This window comes from Haliotis rubra, unplaced genomic scaffold (genome assembly GCF_003918875.1).
Source record: "Haliotis rubra isolate DU_JTF1 unplaced genomic scaffold, ASM391887v1 Scf91, whole genome shotgun sequence".
Taxonomy (NCBI): domain Eukaryota; kingdom Metazoa; phylum Mollusca; class Gastropoda; order Lepetellida; family Haliotidae; genus Haliotis; species Haliotis rubra.
The window spans coordinates 984,112-1,006,367 of NW_025767646.1; the positions used below are offsets into that span (position 1 = coordinate 984,112).

The 22,256-nt window shown below is 39.0% G+C and overlaps 1 protein-coding gene across 1 annotated transcript in view; it reads left to right on the forward strand.

Moving 5' to 3' along the window:
• The window catches only part of LOC124264122 (titin-like), a 43,308-nt gene extending 21,085 nt beyond the window's left edge, over positions 1 to 22,223 (forward strand). The window contains exons 25-35 of the mRNA XM_046698841.1: positions 174 to 391; positions 699 to 1,142; positions 1,489 to 3,330; positions 3,585 to 5,774; positions 5,805 to 8,351; positions 10,147 to 12,587; positions 12,639 to 15,702; positions 16,142 to 16,228; positions 16,544 to 16,695; positions 17,112 to 17,280; positions 21,144 to 22,223. Coding sequence (XP_046554797.1) covers positions 174 to 391; positions 699 to 1,142; positions 1,489 to 3,330; positions 3,585 to 5,774; positions 5,805 to 8,351; positions 10,147 to 12,587; positions 12,639 to 15,702; positions 16,142 to 16,228; positions 16,544 to 16,695; positions 17,112 to 17,280; positions 21,144 to 21,421 — 13,432 coding nt within the window. The 3' untranslated portion in view covers positions 21,422 to 22,223. The remainder of the gene's footprint in view (positions 1 to 173; positions 392 to 698; positions 1,143 to 1,488; positions 3,331 to 3,584; positions 5,775 to 5,804; positions 8,352 to 10,146; positions 12,588 to 12,638; positions 15,703 to 16,141; positions 16,229 to 16,543; positions 16,696 to 17,111; positions 17,281 to 21,143) is intronic.
• The last annotated feature ends 33 nt before the right edge of the window (positions 22,224 to 22,256 follow it).

The following is a 22,256-nucleotide window of genomic DNA, read 5'->3' on the forward strand; positions in this document are numbered from 1 at the left end:
GTCAAGATTAATACAAGGCAAATTGTATCTCTTGTGTCAAGGGCATTATTGGTTGATATTATCAAAAAGGTTGGATTGTTTTGAGATTATTTTGAAGTTCTTTCTTTGAGGTTTCACAACTTCTTGAACCATAAGAGAAAATGAATTTCTAATTGTAACCCATTGTGTTTCAGACTTGAGGTTGAACATGAGAGCATGCCCACATCTAAGGTAACATGGTTTGTGAATGAGCTGGAGATCTTCCCATCTGACCACATGAAGATCATTGAGGATGAGAGGACAAGTGTGCTGGTCATTGTGGACCTGACCCCTGAAGACTCTGGAGAGTATGTGTGCCAGGCTGAGAACCCCATCGGTGTCACTCGATGCAAGACCACTCTCACTGTCAGACGTAAGTGTCCCCTGGGATTTTATTCCTAATTTCACTAAATTTTGTCAAGCCAGTTATTGGTGTCCCCCATTAAGACATATTTGAAATATTGCTGAAATTTGCATTAATCTCTTTCTGTCCTCTTGAGCAGAAATTTGAGAGAAAGGTCTGTTTATCTGATAACAGGCAAACTTAAAATTTGTCAGTTCTGATAATGTAGGTTCATAAGATCCAACACTTATGAAATAGAAAATATAATGTTCTTTATTACACTGTGGATATCTTCTTGTGTCTGGATGATGTATATATGAGTTCTTTGTGATTGTAGCTGTCCAAAAGGATGAGATCGAGATACAGAGAGAGCAGGCTCCCACTGAGGAAGAACTTCCTCGCACTGAGGAGAAACCAGAGGAAGCAAAACCTGAACCCAAAGAAGAACCGACACCAACTCAGCCAGATCAGGCTCCAGAAGAGGGTATCACACCAATTGCTCCAGAGTTCACAGAGCTTCTTCAGAACAAGAAGGTTCGTGATGGAGAACGTGTGGTCCTCAAAGTAAGGTTCATTGGCGCACCTTCTCCCAAGATTACCTGGTACCAAAAGGGCCAAGAACTTCAACCAAGCACAGACTTTAAGATAACTGTGGACTATGCTAAACAAGAGAGTATCCTCATCATTGTTGAGGTGTTCCCAGAAGATGAGGGAGAATACACCTGTATTGCTGTTAATGACTTTGGGGAATCCATTACAACTTGCAAGGTCACTGTCATCTGTAAGTATAAATGTTTATGAATTATGTTGAATGATTTATAACCTGTAAAGAGAAGGGTTAGTATTGCAGCCCATGCTTGTATTAAGAAGCAAATGGTGGGATTGATTGGTCAGGCATGCTGACTTGGTTAATGTTGAACATTGTTTCCCAACTGTATTCATTGATGCTCATGATGTCAATCACTGAATAGTCTGTTATTGACCTGATTTGTATTGAATCAGATGGTAAAATAGTAAATTTGTATTACTTTTCCATTGTTTTGAAGTACAGATTTGTAAGAATATGAAAGATTCAAATTCTGTGTTCCTTCACTTTGATTATATTATTTTCATGGGTTTTTTTTCAGCTGGCCCAGAGGAAGAGATTTCATCTGATGAGCGACACAGGGAGACAATTGAGATCGACCTTACACGTGAAATCACATCTGATGAAGAGACTCGTGTCAAACAAGTCCAGGTTGTACATGAAACACCACAACCTGAAACTGTTGAGATTCAAATAGGATTCCCACAGCCAAAGACCACAACGACCACCACAACCACAACGACCATCACGCAGGAAACATCTACTGTGATTCAAGCAGAAGAGGAGATGGAAGAACCAGTAACGGAGACTGATGGTGTTCACACAACCAAGGTCACCATGAAGAAGAGCGAACAACCAGCACCATTTGAACTCAAGATTCAACTCCCAGCACAGGCTGACACTGAAGAATTGCTCTCACACACCACAGAGGCAACACGTACAGTTACATCTGAGCTGAGATCAGTCCCTGTTGCGGAACAAGGTCCACAAGAGATTCATACTGAGACCATTGAGATCGTCCAGGATGAGAAACCACAGCCTCAAGAGATCCGATTTCAGATCCCAACAACAACTGAGGTGACAGAGGTTTCTCAGATGATGGATGCAAAGCCAGCGGCACAAAGAATTGAAGTTGAGATCCAGGAAACTGTCCTCACAAGAGAACCAAAGCCTCAGGAGATTGAGGTCGAAGTTGGTAAAGTTAGCAGAGCAGACTTTAATGTTGAGGCACCAAGACCAACTGAACAGCAAGTTGTGGAACACAGAGCAACTATCACCAAATCACAGGTGTTTGAGGAGACAGTTGAAATCTCTTCATCTCAGGTTGAGGAGGTCACACATGAAGTAGTTATCCAACCAGAAGTTGTCCCACAGGAAGAACCAGCTGTTGCAGCTAAGGCTCCAGAAGAAAGTGTAATAGTGACTGAGAGGGAAACTATTCAAGTCGTTACTCAGGAAAAACTTGTCCCTGAGGAAATTGAAAGGGAGACAATTGAAATTACAACTTCACCAACAAGAGAAACACAGGTTACTATAGATGTTGAAGTACCCAAGGAAGAGGTTACCTTTGAAATTCCTATGGCTCCCATGGAGATTGTGGAGTCAGAGGAGACTGAAGTGAAAGAAATTGTAACAGATGTTGTTGACACCGCTGAGGAGACAATAAAGGAGGAACTTGTAGTTGATATCAAAGGACAACCTATGGAAGAAGTTGCCTTCACTCTTCAAGTGGCACCAGATCAGATTCCAGTAGAGAGAGAAGAAATTGAAATTCCTCTTTCAACAGAAGTAGAGGAGACAGTATTCACGTCTGAGGTTGAAGTTGAGAAGCAAGAAATAATAGAAACAGAGGAGACCCATGTACAGGAATTGTCTTTTGAGATAAAGGGCAAAGAGGAAGCACCTGAGGAGGTTCAGTTCACATTCAAGGTCGAGGAGGAACAACCTGTAGCAGTTGAGGTTCAGGGTCCAGAGGAAATAGCCGTACCATCTGAGGAAGTGTCAATGGTGGTTGAAGAAGAGATAGTGAGAGAAGAAGAGGTGGAACAGGTCATTGAGACAGCTGAAGTTGATGAAGTTGAGGGTCTGCCTGAGGGTCAGGCACCAGAGTTCACATGGGGATTGATGTCTCTCAAAGTTATGGATGGAGAGGAGGTGAAGTTCCGATGTGAAGTTGTTGGAAGCCCCATGCCTGAGATCTCATGGTTCCATGATGATGCACCAATCACAGAAAACCAGGACTTTAAACTGACCTATGATATGGAGTCTGGAGCATGCACTCTTCTCATTGTTGAAGTTTTCCCACAAGATGCTGGAGAATACAAGTGTGTTGCAGTAAATCAATTTGGAAAAGCTGTCACCAGAGCGACTCTTGAAGTTGAATGTAAGTGCATAGTTATTTAATGAAATAAAAATTGACTAATGAAATCCCCAAATCTTGCTGAATATATGTTTTTGCATGATTTTTGTTCTTGAATTATGGTGGATTATTGCTGTTTTGAATGGTTGAAAGAACAATGGTAACAAACTATAAACCATCAAAACATATTTATTAAATTTATCTCAAGCTTCAGATTGATTCTGAATTTAAGACAAATTTTGTATGTCTGATATTTACTTGAATCTGCTTTCTTTCAGCTTATGAATATGTACCTGACACAGAAGAAGCATCTGACTCTATGATGTCCTCTCTCGAACCGTCATCACCCAAACCAACACCAGCAGACTCTGACACTGAAGCAGTTGCACACTCCCGTGGTTTTGTTGAGGAGATCCAGCGTCTTCAGGAACAAATTGCATCTGAGTTGACTGAAGAAAAGGATGAAGAAGAAGCTCCAAAGCAAGAGGAAGTGCTTGCTGTGGAAGTTGTTGAGGAGGCAGAGGAACCAGTTGAAGAACATGTTGCTGTCATCCATCCAGCCACACCAATGACGGTGGCTGAAACTGAGCAAGGTCTTGAGGAGGCTGAAGCAGTGGCTGAGGAACCCGAGTTCCAAGCTGATACAGTTACAGAGACTGAAATACAGGAAGTTGTGTCTGAGGTATCAGAAGTTACGGCTAAGGAAGTTGATACAGCTGACACACCAGTGGAGTTAGCTAAAGTTGCTGCTGTTGAGCCAACACCTTACAAAACCGAAGTAGTTCAAGAAGTGTCTGACATACCCACTGTCTCTGATGTTGCTGAAGAGCTAATGGATGAAGCAGTGGGATCATCTGTAGATGTTGAATTAGCTCAGCCAGCTGCTGAAACTCCTGCTCAGTATAAAACAGAAATGGTGATGGAAGAAGTGGAGAAGCCTACCATTGATGAAGTTGATGCAGAATCAACAGATAAAATTCAACCGTCTGAAATTACAACTGAACTTGTGGAATCAGAAATGGAAGAAATCTCAACATACAAAACTGACATGGTTGTTGAGATGACAGAGGAAATAGAAGTTTCTGAGGTTACTGAACAGGAAGCTGACGAGGGCATCACTGAAGATGTTCCCACAGATCTGTCTCAGACTGCAGCAGAAGAGCCTGCTGTGTACAAAACTGACATTGTCCTTGAAGTTGGTGAACCACAGGATGTTACAGTTGTTGACGAGGAACAAACAGATGAAGCAATTACTGAAGAAATTGTGCATGATCTTGCTGAAACTGAAGCTGCAGAAGTAACTGAATACAAGACTGAAATTCTTGAAGAAGTAACTGAACAGCCAGAGCTCGCTGAAGTTTCTGAAGAGTTCACTGAAGAGGCTGAGCCATCTGAAATCACTGTTGAACTTGGTGAAACAGCTGTAGAAGAACCTTCCCAGTACAAAGCTGACGTCGTTGCTGAGGTTACTGAAGCAGCTTTGACAGAAGATATTGTGGAAGAAACTACTGATGAAGCATCAACTGCAGAAATAACAGTAGATTTGGCTGATTCATCTGCTGACAAGCCAAAAGAATATCAAACTGACATTGTGGAAGAAGTGACTGAAACTACTGAGATCACAGAAGTTGAAGAAGAGATCACAGAACATGTTGAAACTGATGAAATATTAATGGAACTGTCCGAAACTACTGCTGAAAAACCTACTGAATATCAAATTGGAATTACTGAAGAAGTAACAGAACAACCAGAAACCACAGATGTCCGAGAGAAAAGCCCAGAGGAAGCACAACAGGAAGAGATAACTGTTGAACTTGCTGAATCTGTTGCTGATAAGCCCTCAGAATATGAAACTGACATTGTTGAGGAAACAGTTGAAGTTGCAGATGTGTCAGAGGTAACAGAAGAGGTATCTGAGGAGGCAGTAACTATTGATATCCCAACAGAGCTTACAGAGTCTGTAGCTGACCTGCCAGAAGAGTATAAAACAGGTATTGTTGAGGAGACCATTGAACAACAGGAAATAACAGATGTTCAGGAGACAGTCGCTGAGGAGGCTGGGACTGAAGACATTACGGTGGAACTCTCTGAAACTGTCACCGAAATAGAAGCAGAATATGAAACAACTATTGTTGAAGAGGTGACTGAAGTGTCTGAAATCACTGATGTTGAAGAAAAACCAACAGACGAGGCTCAAACTGAGGAAATTGTCATGGAATTGGCAGAAACAGTTGCTGAGAAGCCAGCAGAATATGAAACAACTGTTGTTGAAGAGGTGACTGAAGTGTCTGAAATCACTGATGTTGAAGAAAAACCAACAGACGAGGCTCAAACTGAGGAAATTGTCATGGAATTGGCGGAAACAGTTGCTGAGAAGCCAGCAGAATATGAAACAACTGTTGTTGAAGAGGTGACTGAAGTGTCTGAAATCACTGATGTTGAAGAAAACCAACAGACGAGGCTCAAACTGAGGAAATTGTCATGGAATTAGCTGGAAACAGTTGCTGAGAAGCCAGCAGAATATGAAACAACTGTTGTTGAAGAGGTGACTGAAGTGTCTGAAATCACTGATGTTGAAGAAAAACCAACAGACGAGGCTCAAACTGAGGAAATTGTCATGGAATTAGCTGAAACAGTTGCTGAGAAGCCAGCAGAATATGAAACAACTGTTGTTGAAGAGGTGACTGAAGTGTCTGAAATCACTGATGTTGAAGAAAAACCAACAGACGAGGCTCAAACTGAGGAAATTGTCATGGAATTGGCAGAAACAGTTGCTGAGAAGCCAGCAGAATATGAAACAACTGTTGTTGAAGAGGTGACTGAAGTGTCTGAAATCACTGATGTTGAAGAAAAACCATCAGACGAGGCTCAAACTGAGGAAATTGTCATGGAATTGGCGGAAACAGTTGCTGAGAAACCAGCAGAATATGAAACAACCGTTGTTGAAGAGGTGACTGAAGTGTCTGAAATCACTGATGTTGAAGAAAAACCAACAGACGAGGCTCAAACTGAGGAAATTGTCATGGAATTGGCGGAAACAGTTGCTGAGAAACCAGCAGAATATGAAACAACTGTTGTTGAAGAGGTGACTGAAGTGTCTGAAATCACTGATGTTGAAGAAAAACCAACAGACGAGGCTCAAACTGAGGAAATTGTCATGGAATTGGCGGAAACAGTTGCTGAGAAACCAGCAGAATATGAAACAACTGTTGTTGAAGAGGTGACTGAAGTGTCTGAAATCACTGATGTTGAAGAAAAACCAACAGACGAGGCTCAAACTGAGGAAATTGTCATGGAATTGGCGGAAACAGTTGCTGAGAAGCCAGCAGAATATGAAACAACTGTTGTTGAAGAGGTGACTGAAGTGTCTGAAATCACTGATGTTGAAGAAAAACCATCAGACGAGGCTCAAACTGAGGAAATTGTCATGGAATTGGCGGAAACAGTTGCTGAGAAACCAGCAGAATATGAAACAACTGTTGTTGAAGAGGTGACTGAAGTGTCTGAAATCACTGATGTTGAAGAAAAACCATCAGACGAGGCTCAAACTGAGGAAATTGTCATGGAATTAGCTGAAACAGTTGCTGAGAAGCCAGCAGAATATGAAACAACTGTTGTTGAAGAGGTGACTGAAGTGTCTGAAATCACGGATGTTGAAGAAAAACCAACAGACGAGGCTCAAACTGAGGAAATTGTCATGGAATTGGCGGAAACAGTTGCTGAGAAGCCAGCAGAATATGAAACAACTGTTGTTGAAGAGGTGACTGAAGTGTCTGAAATCACTGATGTTGAAGAAAAACCAACAGACGAGGCTCAAACTGAGGAAATTGTCATGGAATTGGCAGAAACAGTTGCTGAGAAACCAGCAGAATATGAAACAACTGTTGTTGAAGAGGTGACTGAAGTGTCTGAAATCACTGATGTTGAAGAAAAACCAACAGACGAGGCTCAAACTGAGGAAATTGTCATGGAATTGGCTGAAACAGTTGCTGAGAAACCAGCAGAATATGAAACAACTGTTGTTGAAGAGGTGACTGAAGTGTCTGAAATCACTGATGTTGAAGAAAAACCAACAGACGAAGCTGAAACTGAGGAAATTGTCATGGAATTGGCGGAAACAGTTGCTGAGAAACCAGCAGAATATGAAACATCTGTGATTGAAGAAGTCACTGAAGCTCCTGAGGTTACTGAAGTTGAGGAAAAACCAATAGATGAGGCTCAAACTGAAGAAATCACAACAGAACTTGCTGAAACCATTGCAGAGAAGCCTGCAGAATTCAAAACAGCTGTTGTTGAAGAAACAACTGAACAGCCTCAGGTTACTGATGTAACAGAGGAGGTTCCAGAACAAGCTGAAAGCACTGAAATCACTGCTGAACTAGCTGAAACTGTGTCTGAAAAACCAGAAGAATACAAGGTTGACATTGCAGATGAAGAAAAGGTTGAGGAAACTGTGACAGAAACTGTTGAAGTTGATACTACTGTAGTGAAGGAGGAAATTGAGACCTTTGCTACAGAGATGGTCCAGCAAATTATTGCTGAGGTTAAAGAGGCTGAGAAACCACAAGAAGAACAGCCTGAAGAAGCCCCTGAAGAAGCCCCTGAAGAAGTTCCTGAAGAAGTTCCTGAAGAAGATGTTGTGGACTCATTTGTCACAGAACTCACCCAAGAGATTATCAGTGAAGCTGAAACAACTGCTGTGTCCACCATTACCATTGAGGCCAAGGAACCAGCTCCTGAAGAACCAACAGCTGAGGAACCAACTGAAGCACCAACATTCATCAAGACGCTGACTGATATAACAGTTATGGAAGCTTCCATCCTCACCCTGGAGGTGGTTGTTAAGGGAATGCCTTTGCCTACACTCCAGTGGTTTGTGGATGATATTGAGCTCACCCCATCAGAAGACATCCAAATAACAACAGTTAATAACCAATCAACTGTAGTCATCACTGATGTCCTGCCTGATGATGAAGGGGAATACAGAGTTGAAGCTGTCAACTCTGTTGGTCGTTGCACCTCCGTTGCATACATCACTGTGCTCCGTAAGTACAAAATTGAGTTTTCTGAAACCCTTTCTCCTCCAAGCAAAGGAAGACTGAACATGATCTATTATCTATCAAGGAAAAACAGTGTATTAAGGAAATGAGACCCATTCTTAAATCTTTAAGTGGTAACAACTTTAATAGATAATGTTTTTGTAATAAATACAAGCTTCCTTTGCCATACATACCTGCAACCTTCTGCTTTGCTTTTTGCTTTTAGTAATAGTGAATAATTATCTTGCTTTAAAAATATTGTTTTGTTAAATAGAATTGAAGTAATAAATCATATTAACATGCAACTATGTTTCAAAGAAAGTATGGATATTTATTGCACTGTTGGGTCTTGTAATATGACAAGGCACTGTTGATATTGAAATAGCTCCATTGTGGTCTGTGCACCATACTTTAAAGGTTAACTTGTAATGAACCAAATCATATGGCTAGGCTTTTCATAAAGCAAGATGTCAATAGTATGTCTAGACATTAGAATTATGCTGCATTCCCTGCTGTACACCGAATGTTCAAATCCCTTCCTGAGAATAATTCCTAAATAAGTGCAGTGAGTTTGATCCGTGAGAACATAGCCTCACCTGAGATACATATAAACTGTCTGATATCCTCACAGTATGTGTGTAAAAACCCTCAATATATTGTTCCAACTTGTGACTGAGCACAGTGTGTTCTCGTTAACAGGTCATTTGTGTTGCCCACTCCTCTGTGATAGTAAAGATCAGATTAACAATAAATTAGTGTGTGTTTGACCCTTTTGTGGAATAAATAGTGTATGAACATCATGCTATCTACATATACTGTTTCCCTTGCCCCCAAAGTAAAACTGTGTCTTCATCATGTAATACTTGTTTGTTGAACAAATGTCCAATATTGTTCAATATCAGTTTTGAACTGATGTGACAGGAACAGACAGAATTAGTTTCTTATCATATGTCATGCACTCATGTATTGCCAGTTAAATTGAGCAATTTGTTTGTGTTCCAATTGGCATTGTGTATATATCTAATCATATTGATTGATGTCAATTCAAAACCAAAACTATTTTGAATTTATGTCCATTTTGTAAAATACTGGTAATGTGTGTTTGTCGCATTAGTTCATCTCTTATGTTATCGCCTTTCCATTTTGTGTTCACTTAATTACAAGTTCATTGTTATAGACTTTTGTTTCTGTTTTTAGTTTTCTTTGTTGTTGAGAAACAACACTTGTCTTTTTGAACTTCATTTTCATTATTCTGTTTACGTTGTGATTGAACATATTTTTTACGTTTTCTTTATTTGACATACATTGTTTCTTTTTCTTTCTTTCTTTCTCTCCTTTTCCTTGGTTTTCATCCTTAGTTATTCCATCAGTTCATCACCTGTAAATCTGACTTCTACCCTAAGAACACCTTCCAAACTAAATAGCCCTCAAATAAACTGCCATGTAATTATATGATGAACCTGCTAATTACTCCCAGTTTCATTTCAAAAACTAAACTCAGACATATATCCAAGAGTTTTACCCAAACTGGCATGTGGTAAAACCTCCATTTGGATATTTTCTGAGGTATGTTGTTGAAATGGAAATCTAAACAAAACCTTACCAAGGTAACTCTCTTGTAAACAGTCAAATAAGTAGTTTGTCCTACCTCCAAATTCTATACCAAAACCTTCGCCTAAACCTTACCTGTGATCAATATAAACCTGACTTGTAGAACCTATCCTTAAGAGAAGATCCTTAATATGCCTCATAGACCAACCTGTGTGCCCTTGCCTACCCTTACCTGTGCTTGTTCTTTCAGCATCCAGTGTCCCTTCATCAGATGCTCCTGAGTCTCCCAGTGAAGATGTCAGTGTTTCTGAAATGTACAAGGAGGAGGTGACAGTTGAGCAGAAGGTGCAGGAAATTGTTGAGATGGAGGTGAAGGATGATCAAACATTCTCAACTGAGATTCAAATTCAGCCCAAGACTCAGCCAGAGGAAATTGAGGAGGAGACAACAAAAGTTTCTGAAGTGACCTTTAAACAGACAGTTGAGATTCAACAAGAGGAGACAGTTGAGGAAGAACAACCAGAAGTGACCGAAGAAAGATTCATTGAAGAAGTCACATTAGCTCCTAAACCTCAACCAGAGGACATTGAAGTTCAGACAACTGAAGTAGTCTCAGAAGTGACTTTCAAACAGACTGTTGAAGTTGACCAAGAAACAGTGGATGAAGAGGAGAGATTCACTGAAGAGATCACCTTAGCTCCTAAACCTCAACCAGAAGAGATTGAAGTTGAAACAACTGAAGTAGTCTCGGAAGTGACCTTCAAACAGACAGTTGATGTTGACCAAGAAACAGTGGAGGAAGAAGAGAGATTCACTGAAGAGGTCACCATTGCTCCGAAACCAACTGATGTCCAGGTTGAGGTCGATTCTACTGAGGTTACAACTCTTGAAATCCTCAAGGAAGATGTTGATACTTTCAGAGAAGAGATCACAGTTGAAAGTCAACCCGAAATTGAGGTTGAAATGTTATCATCCAAGGAGGAAACAGAAGAGGTTGTGAAAGAAACTGTGGAATTTCAACAGGAGTTTGAAGCTGTGCCGCCTTCTGTAGAAGAAGTTGAGGAAGTACGAGAAACAACTACTATCAAAATGATAACATCTCAGGCAGTGGAACAAGTTCAAAGAGATGTTGAAGAACAGTCAGAAGAAATTCCTGAGACAGTTGAAACTGAACGACCAATATCCGAGCAAACAATTGAAATTAGAGAAACAATAGATGTTCAACAGGGAACTGAATCTATTGTCACTGAGGAAACTTTTGAGGAGACAACTGAAATCACAACAGAAGGCTTTGTAACTGAGATTGAGAAACCTGGTGAGGAGATCATTGAGGAACTTCGAGAATCCATCCAAGTAGAAGAAGAGAAACCATCAGTGGTTGGAGAGAAAATTAAGGTCATTGAGGAGAGTGTGGAGGAAATTGTAGAGAAGGAAACTGAAAAGCCAGATGAGGAAATAACCGAGGAATTAAGGGAAAGACTGACAGTTGAGGAGCAAACACCTTCTGTTGTAGTTGAGGCCAAAGAGGTCACAGAAACTCCAACAGAAGAAGATATTGTTGAAATGCAGGTTGAAGCTCCTGCTCAGGAAATAACAGAAGAACTTCGAGAAATCATCAAGATTGAGGAGGAAATGCCAACTGAATCAAAGGAAGAACAGGTGATTTTGGAAACTGCCCCCACTGAGGACATTGTTGCTGAAGTACAAGTTGAAGCACCAGTTCCTGAAACAACTGAGGAAATACGTGAAACTATTGAAGTTGAGGAACAGAAGGAGATGGAAACAAAGGAAACTGTTGAGGTTGTTACTGAGGCACCAATAGAGGAAATCACAACTGAAGTTAATGTTGAAACAACAACTGAAGAGATCACTGAAGTTGTGCGAGAAGTTGTGGAGATCAAGGAAGAGTTGCCATCTGAGGTCACAGAGGCTGAGGAATTAATTGAACAAGCTCCAGTTGAAGAGATCTCTACTGAACTGCAGATTGAAGCTCCCAAAGAGGAAGTCACTGAGGAAATCCGTGAAACAATTGTGGTCGAGGAGGAACAGCCTGCAACAGCAAAGGAAGCCCTTGAGATATCAGAAATACCTACAGAAGAAACGATTGCTGAAGTGCAAATTGAGGCCCCTGTTGCTGAAACTACTGAAGAAATCAGACAAACCATTGTTGTTGAGGAAGTTCAGGCAACTGAAACTAGAGAAGAGGAAGAAACTACTGAGGTGCCAACTGAGGAAACTATCGTAGAGTTTGATATCAAGGCTCCTGTGGAAGAAACAACAGAAGAGGTGCAGGAAACTGTTGTTGTTGAGGAGACTCAGACGACTGAAACCAAAGAGGAAGAAGAAATTACTGAAGTTCCAACTGAGGAAACTATTGTAGAAATTGAGATTAAGGCTCCTGTAGAAGAAACAACAGAAGTGGTGCAGGAAACTGTTGTTGTTGAGGAGACTCAGACAACTGAAACCAAAGAGGAAGAAGAAATTACTGAAGTTCCAACTGAGGAAACTATTGTAGAAATTGAGATTAAGGCTCCTGTAGAAGAAACAACAGAAGTGGTGCAGGAAACTGTTGTTGTTGAGGAGACTCAGACAACTGAAACCAAAGAGGAAGAAGAAATTACTGAAGTTCCAACTGAGGAAACTATTGTAGAAATTGAGATCAAGGCTCCTGTGGAAGAAACAACACAAGAGGTGCAGGAAACTGTTGTTGTTGAGGAGAACTGAAGTTCCAACTGTGAGGAGACTCAGACAACTGAAACCAAAGAGGAAGAAGAAATTACTGAAGTTCCAACTGAGGAAACTATTGTAGAAATTGAGATCAAGGCTCCTGTGGAAGAAACAACAGAAGTGGTGCAGGAAACTGTTGTTGTTGAGGAGACTCAGACAACTGAAACCAAAGAGGAAGAAGAAATTACTGAAGTTCCAACTGAGGAAACTATTGTAGAAATTGAGATTAAGGCTCCTGTAGAAGAAACAACAGAAGTGGTGCAGGAAACTGTTGTTGTTGAGGAGACTCAGACAACTGAAACCAAAGAGGAAGAAGAAATTACTGAAGTTCCAACTGAGGAAACTATTGCAGAAATTGAGATCAAGGCTCCTGTGGAAGAAACAACACAAGAGGTGCAGGAAACTGTGGTCGTTGAGGAACAAATCCCTGCTGAAGCTAAGGAAGAAGTGGAAGTTACTGAGGTTCCAACTGAGGAATCTATTGTCGAAATTGAGATCAAGGCCCCTGTTGAAGAAACCACTGAAGAAGTGCAAGAATCTGTTGTTGAGGAAGAACAAATCCCAGCTGAAACTATGGAAGAAGAGGAAATAACGGTATCTGAAAAAGAGGAATTCACTACAGAAATCAAGTTTGAAACTTCAACAGAGGAGGTCATTGAAGTTGTGAGTGAAACCGTGGAAATCCAGAAAGAACTTCCTGCAGAGGCTGAGGAAGAAATGCAGATAGTTGAAATTCCAGAGGAAGAGGTTATTCCGGAAGTTGAAACTGAAGCACCTAAAAAAGATGTCACAGAGGAGACAAGAGAGACAATAACTCTTGAGGTGGAGAAACCCACAGAGACCAAGGAATCTGTTGAAGTTATTGAAGATGTTCCTGTCACAGACATCACAACTGAACTCGATGTGCAAACAACAACAGAGGAAATCACAGAAATAGTGGAAGAAACAGTGGCTATTAAGCAGGTTGAACCTTCCACAGTCCCTGAAGTGGAAGAAACTGAGGAAGTCCCAGTGGAAGAAGTCATAACTGAAGTAGAAGTTCAAGCACCTGTTGAGGAAACCACAGAGGAAATAAAAGAAACAATTACAATTGAAGAAACAAAGCCTTCTGAAGTGGAACAGGCTGTTGAAATTGTTGAAGAGGTACCAGTTGAGGATGTCACTGAGGTCACAGTTGAACAAACTATAGAGGAGGTCACTAAAACTGCCACTGAGGTCATTCAGGTGGATGTGGAACAACCCTCTGAAGCCAAAGAGGCAGAGGAAGTGATTGAAACACCACATGAGGAGGTAATCATGGAAGTTCAACCAGAGGTAACTGTTGAAGAAACAACAGAGACTGTCAAAGAAACTATTGAATTACAGATTGAGAAACCCTCTGAAGTAACAGAAGCTGAGGAAATTATTGAAATCCCATCTGAGGAGACTATTTCTGAGGTGGAAGTCTCAGTTCCAGTTGAGGAAACTGTGGATGAGGTTACAGAGACAGTTCTTGTGCAAGAAGAAAAACCATCTGAGATTAAAGAATCAGAGGAAGTCATTGAACTTACCTCAACTGAAGAGGTATCTGAAGAGGTTGAGATACAAATTCCATCTGAAGCGGTCCAGGACATCCAGGAGATAGTCACTGTGGAGGAGACAAAGCCTTCAGAAGCAGAGGAAACCATTGAAATAACTGAGGAGGCACCAACTGAGGAGATCACAACTGAGGTAGAACTTGAAACAACCACAGAGGAGACTACTGAAATTATACAAGAGATTGTAGAGGTAAAAGATGTGGTACCAGCTGAAGCAGAGCAGTTGGAGGAAACAGTTGATGTTCCTGTAGAGGAAATCACTGAGGTTGAAATCCAGGCTCCCAGTGTTGAAACAACAGAGGAAACGAAGGAAACTATCATTGTTGAGGAGACAAAGCCTTCAGAAGCAGAGGAAACCATTGAAATAACTGAGGAGACACCAGCTGAGGAGATCACAACTGAGGTAGAACTTGAAACAACCACAGAGGAGACTACTGAAATTATACAAGAGATTGTAGAGGTAAAAGATGTGGTACCAGCTGAAGCAGAGCAGTTGGAGGAAACAGTTGATGTTCCTGTAGAGGAAATCACAGAGGTTGAAATCCAGGCTCCCAGTGTTGAAACAACAGAGGAAACGAAGGAAACTATCATTGTTGAGGAGACAAAGCCTTCAGAAGCAGAAGAAACCATTGAAATAACTGAGGAGGCACCAGCTGAGGAGATCACAACTGATATGGAACTTGAAACAACCACAGAGGAGACAACTGAAATTATACAAGAGATTGTAGAGGTAAAAGATGTGGTACCAGCTGAAGCAGAGCAGTTGGAGGAAACAGTTGATGTTCCTGTAGAGGAAATCACAGAGGTTGAAATCCAGGCTCCCAGTGTTGAAACAACAGAGGAAACGAAGGAAACTATCATTGTTGAGGAGACAAAGCCTTCAGAAGCAGAGGAAACCATTGAAATAACTGAGGAGGCACCAGCTGAGGAGATCACAACTGAGATGGAACTTGAAACAACCACAGAGGAGACAACTGAAATTATACAAGAGATTGTAGAGGTAAAAGATGTGGTACCAGCTGAAGCAGAGCAGTTGGAGGAAACAGTTGATGTTCCTGTAGAGGAAATCACTGAGGTTGAAATCCAGGCTCCCAGTGTTGAAACAACTGAGGAAACGAAGGAAACTATCATTGTTGAGGAGACAAAGCCCACAGAAGTTCCCGAAGCTGAAGAAGTTGTTGTTGAAGCACCAGTTGAGGAAATCACAACAGAAGCTGAGTTTGAAATTGTGAAAGAAGAAGTAACTCAGGTTGTTGAGGAAGTTGTATCTGTAGAAGAAGAAAAACCTTCTGAAATAACAGAGACTGAGGAAGTTGTTGACTCTGCTCCCCTTGAGGAGGTTGTTACTGAGATAGAGGTTCAAGCACCCGAAGAAGAAACAGTGGAAGAAGAAAAGGAAACCATTACTATTAAAGAAGAGATTCCAACTCAAATCGAAACCAAATTGGAAGCTCCTGAAGAACAAGCTGAAACAATAACTGTAGAAGTTGAAGAAACGCAAGGTGAAAATTGTCAAAAACATTTACTTTTGTATATAATTGTGTATTTTATCAATGTATCTATTTGATGTTTACTGTCTGTTCTGTCCAGAAGCACATGTCTTTGTCTAAACTGTTCCCTCATCTCAAATATATTCACCTATATAATCACCTTGAAAACTGCTGCCTCGAGCCCATTACATCTATCATCATGTAAATGCATGTTTGTATGTGTGTTGTGTATGGGTCCTGAGAGACTACCGACATTCCACCTATGCATTGATGTTGCTCAAGAAACTGTAAGTAACAATGCTTGATTGCCGTATTCAAAGCACATAACTTTCATAGCTATAAAAATAACTGAAATTGTAAAAAGTGATATTAATGTTCTCTCTTGTGTTATATTGTAATTATGGAGAGTCATTGTCTATAGTTGAATGACCTTTAGTTCTGATATTTACAGCAATAGAAAAAGTGGAGGAAGAAGAGATTGTGGAGGAAGTCACTGTTGACTTTGAAGTTAAACAGGAAGAAATCACTGCCCAAACAGGTCAGATACTTGGTCATCTTGGGTGATAACTTGTGTGTCATAAAGAAGACCTTGTTTGAACTTTGTTTTGAAAATACTATTTATTTTACATTAACATGACACTTTGTGTCAGAGTTTGTTCCTAGTTAAAAGGGGTGGAGGGGTAGCCTTGTGGTTAAAGCATTTGCTCATCACGCCAAAGACCTGGGTTCGATTCCCAACATGGGTATTATGTTTGAAGCCCATTTTACCGGTTATTGTATGTAGTTGTTTGGATATTTTTGGGGTGTTTGTTGTTATTCTTTGTTCAATGTTTGTTTAATTATTGTATTTCAGAAGTACCAGAAGAGAAGAAGCCTGAAGAGGCCCCAGAAGCACCCCGTTTCACACAGACCCTCCAGACGACGCTGGACGTCTTCCTGGGCAAAACGGTCACCGTGGAGTGTGTGGTCACTGGCCGGCCGCAACCCACTATCACGTGGTACAAGGTATGTGTCATTAAGCAAGAGTCAAAGTGGAGTGTATGGTCGCTAGTCATCCAAGCCAACCTGCACTTCAGCCAACTCATAAAGCTTTCTCCTCCCTAGTAGGGATAAGGCTTCTGATCAGGTTGAAGTGAAACCTGCAGGCAACTTGGACATACACGTGTTTTCAGGCCCAGTTCAGAAACAAAACATAAAAACTGATCTGAGCATATCATCTGAGAAAAAATATCTAAATATGATGATCACTGTAAAACAAATAATTGAAAAATTAATCAAAATGTTAATATCAGCATGACTCAGCATGAGTATCACCTACAATGGAAATTAGTCATTTCCATCAAACTTGACCAGTAGACCAAAATATGATTTGCAGAAGATCGATATTGATTTGTGTTGCAAAATGGGTTTGTTTCTTTCAGGATCGAACCACTGTTATCACCAGAAGTGAACGTTTCTTGACCACGTATGAGAATGGTCGGTGTACTCTTACCATCCAATCCATCACGATGGACGAAGATGCAGAGTTTACTTGTGAAGCCACCAATGAGGCTGGCACGGCCACCACCCGGATTGAATTTTTCGTGGAAAGTAAGGAAACCATGAAGGCATCCTATATTCTTGAATTACTTGCTGCCATAGCAATCCTGACCTTGATAAGTGCTAAGGGTGTGGTCTCGCTAGGGAATATAGCCTCATCCTGTATTAATACTGTACAGGATTTCGAAATTATGAATACATACCTTTGAAAAGAAAATTGGATGAAAACAAAAAATATTAATGGAAGTTTGTTAATTGAAAATGTTAAAACATGTTACATGTTAAAACCAAAACATTGAAAAGAAAAATTAATTTTGAGACCTGAGGTGAAACAGCCAGTTTGAAAGTATACAGCTCAAAAGATGTTAAAGAACACTGGATTCTTTCATATGACTTGGTGAATCTGTCTGTCTATAACAGATTATATATAGGAATATGATGGAATGGGATGTTCTTTAACTTCTTTTAAGATGCAAGATAAGTATGTTGATCTTTCCCATCAATGTATACCTCAGTGAATGATCATACAGAGGCATGTGATCAATACATTTCAGGTTCTATATACAATAAAACCATTTTGGAATGTGTTGATCACATAACTTCAGGTAACTGAGTGTGTTGATGTAAAGATCAAATTTTGGATTATGGAATGAAATTTTGATAGTATGATAAATAATGAACATTAATGATTATCCTTTGATGACAATACCTCACGATGTCCATTGTGGAATGTTTCATCATGCATGTTCATGGCCTACAAATAGTTGCTTAGCCTAGCTAGAACTTTGGTAGGAATACACTGTATTGCGGCACTATTGCAATTTAGAATTTGCTGCACTCAAAGTAGATTCATTTTTTTGGTACTCTTTGGGAGATACTTGAACTAAATTTATGTATGATTTTGGCATTCTGATATAAAAGCATTTCTTGTTATTATTATTTATTTATTATAAAAGTATTTTACAGAAGATATTCTTTCAAGTGACAACCTCATATTGAATTTGAAAGTTGAAGTTTTTATTTGACCTCCAGGAGATTCTTTTCTAAGATTTATTTTTAAGAATTATTTATTTTATTAGAATAGCACTTTTGATTGAACCATTTAATGGATTTATTTTTCTGTACTGTTTGGGTGTATCACAAGAAATGTTTTAAATAATTTTTTATATTCAATATTTATTGCTTGTTTGTGTGTACTTAGTGACACGGCTTCTTGGTGGATGTGCTATGTGTATAGACGATAGAATAGTCCATTGCATGTGTCTTGTTAGGTTAAGAGTGGTCTTTTCTTAGTATCTAGGACATATGCCAATCAAGTAGTAGCAGAAATACTTTCTCACCACAAAGATAGTTTCTATGCTGTCGCGTTTCTTGTTGATTTTGAAGGAAAAACATGAAATACCAGGGTTGTAATTATATTGTTTGAATTTTCAGGTTTGTATATTGTAGATTCTTTTAGGACGTTCTATATTTGTTGAAGTTATTGTTAACGTAGGACCAAATCCTCATTGCTTAAACTATGCTCTGTATAAAGTACAAGCTAGTATATGATTGCTTGTGATATTGCTTATTGCAATATTGGTAAGTTTAGATACAGTGGCTTCATAATGTTGGGACAGGTTTGGTCAAATTATGTTATCCTGATTCATTGGGTTGTGTTTTCTTACACATTATTGAAGTTACATCTAACAAATCAATTCCAGTTTATTGTTAAAACATTATTGGAATGATAAGAGTTGATTTTTTGACAAGAGAATTTTTGATGGTTTGTTATATTTGCTAATCAGTTAACATTTGCGCTGACGTTTAGGCTATTGTGGAACATTGCAAATTTGGGTTAATTTGACAAAAGTAAATTCATTAATTTTCTTGAAAGAAAAATCAATTTCAAATATGAATTAACTATTTGGAAGTTTATGATATTTATCAATGTTTTGTACAACTAATATTCTTTTGTCTAGTGTATATATTGTATACTATAGTGGATAGTGTGGTTCTTGACTATGATTTTTCATAATGTCAAAACTGCTTATGTAGCTTTAGTTGTAGCTGTAGTTGAATAAAATCATGAAAACAATGACTCTTTGTTGTATTTTGTAGTTTGCATGGCATGCATGGGTATGAAATGTTGTCTCTGTATTTTCTGACTTATGTTTGCCACAGACTACAAAATACAGCTAATTGTCTTGTCTATTGTTTAGTATTAATGCTGTTTTTTAGTATTAATACTGTTCTCTTTCCAATTCTCTGTCATATATAACATCATTTCATTGTGCTTTCAATTTATGCTTTTATGAATTGTCATTTTCTTGCTGTAGTCATTAGAGTTGAACACAGGCACAAAAAGTTTCAAATCAAAATTTTCAATTAAACTTTTGTCTTAATACTTGGTTTTGTTTCATATAAAAACTGATTGCTTGCCTGTGTTCATGTTTGACTTTGAACTTTCCTTTCTTTAATTCTCTATTTGTATTTTGCATGAAACAGAGTGTTTGAACGCTGAGGAAAGCATCGTGCGACAGGAATTCTATTCCATCGAGGTTGAAATCGAAATACAGTGGCCCCGACGAGTCAAAACCAGCCAGCCACGCGCTCAAAAACAACATGTGACTGAAATATTACCCAGAATGCCCTGTAGATGCGGGGAAATATGTACATTAAATGATGTCTAGTTTACACTTTTCATGTTCAAAATTCTAAATTATATACATATATTTTTTATCTATTTATTGTTATTGTTTGAGTATATGAAAGAAGTTTTTTGCTCTTGAACATTTCAATCATGTTTTCATTATATTTTGATGAACAGTGAAAGACGAAAATGTATTCCAAATGTTAATTATTCCATTCTATTGATGAAATGATAACATCAAAAGTATAAGCTAGACATGCACCTTGTCATGACGTTGTACGACACTATTTTCTACACAACTTACAATATATGAGTGTATATAACATTTATTTATTCACTGCCACACAGTTCTGTCCCATGTGCAGCGAAGTCACACAGCCAGGATATGCCTGAATCTCAAAAAAATGTTATGAATAGTTGTTGAGAAAGTAGTCTGAAATTGAAAAGAGCCAAGCGGTCTGGCAGCCATTGCAAACCTTCTACAAATATTTCAGTGATTTTCCAGAGCTGAAATGTTTGTTAATCAGAGAGGAACAGTCTTCTTATCATTATGATTAATATGAAGACTCTTTGTAGAAAGGGCAGTATCTATGGAGAATTTCGGATTACAAATGAAAAGAAATTTTGTGTTGGTGAGATTGAGGGTTTATCAGTTGTTGGCAGGATGGAACTGAAGGCAGTAGGACAACAATGCTCAAGTCATATGAATTCTCATGATATTTCATTGAGAAAATACCTTTGTTATGGGCCAGTACATAGTGAATGTACATTGCAGGTTGTGATATGAATAGCACCCATTTTATTTTTCATGACATATACTATTTTCCTGAACACATATCATGGCAAATCCAGGCATCTGATTGGTTCTCTTTCCTCAGCAATGTCTGCTCAGTCGTGAAGCATGAAGCGTAGTGCCTTGGAGTGATTTGTCACCTTTCATTGTCATACTCATTCTCATTTGAAATCAAATTTGTGAAATATTGAAAATTTCAGGTATTTTTTTCCAGAAAAAATTATGACTTTCTCTTTCCAGGGTCTCAATAGTGTTATTTGTTGACATTTCAAAACATCAAGTAATAAAAGTTTATTTTGTTATACAGTTTACACCTTTGATGTTTACAAATATGTGTAAAACTGTTTTTGTTTTTGTTTCGTTCCATAAAAACTCTAGGCATATATTGAATCCTATGTCATCAAAAACGTTTTCTTTGAGACCCTGTGGGAAGGTGACAAAGGTAAAATGGAAGAGAGTTTGCAGGATTTGGTGCTGTTTTAATTGTAGAACCACTCAGTGTCGCGGAGAGTGAACCTGAGGCAGTTGAGGTAGAGGTGACGCAGCCCTTAGAGGAAGCCGAACCTGAACCTCAGGTGTTGGAGAAACCATCGGCCGTGACAGCGGCACTAGGTTGGCACCCCACCAATGTTGAAGATGATGCAAGCATGCAGCAATTTCTGCTTGCTATAATTCTTGTAATGATATTGCTCAGGGTCCTTGCTTGGCTGCTTGATTTTGGTTCCTGCATCTGGACATGTATTTTTACAGTCATTTGGCCCACTTAGTTCATTATATTGGAGGTGTCTTTTTTAACAAAAATATTTTTCTCATGTAGACTCATTCACAAAATCTACAATTTTAATTTCTCTCTATATTTTTTCTAACCTTTGACCTGTCCTTTTTTGGACGTCTTGTTATGGAACTAATGCTGGCATTGCACCATGTACTTTATAGCCGTTTAACTGATTCAGTTTGAAAAGGATGTTTGTGAAAGATAATTGGCTGGATCATTATCTTTAAAAATATTTGATTTTTATGAACTGATTTTCATGATTGGGAAGTTAATTTTCATTGGCACCTCCAAATGCTAGATGCGGAATCAGTCTTGGGCTAAATCGATGTTTGGTAACCTAGGACTTTGTTTGAGGAAACTTTGTCATAGAATGGAATCATTGCATGATCATGTGTTCAAAACCCAGATTGTAGCCAAAATTTTGTTTTAACAATTAATATATTCATTTTGTAGTGTAAATTAGGATTCTTATCACAGCAGATATAATGTTTAATTGAACATTCTTAACATCATTTCCGGATCAAATGTTCAAGTAAAACTACGACCCTCAATTCCCTGACTATTTATGTCTGCTGTTATAACAATCAATATTTTTCATCCCAATCTTATGGCAGGTGAACTGTTAGAAAACCAAAGATTATTCTAGTTTTTTACGTCTTTCAAAGTACTTTGTACAATTTTGCACAAAAAGGGAAGAAAACCCACAAAAATATCAAATCTGTATTTTTGTAAGAGTGTGTGACTTCGTACTTCTGTATATGGGCAAATCAGAGAAATAAATATTATGAAACAAAGTGATTTTTTAGTTTTATTTTAAGGAGTTTATG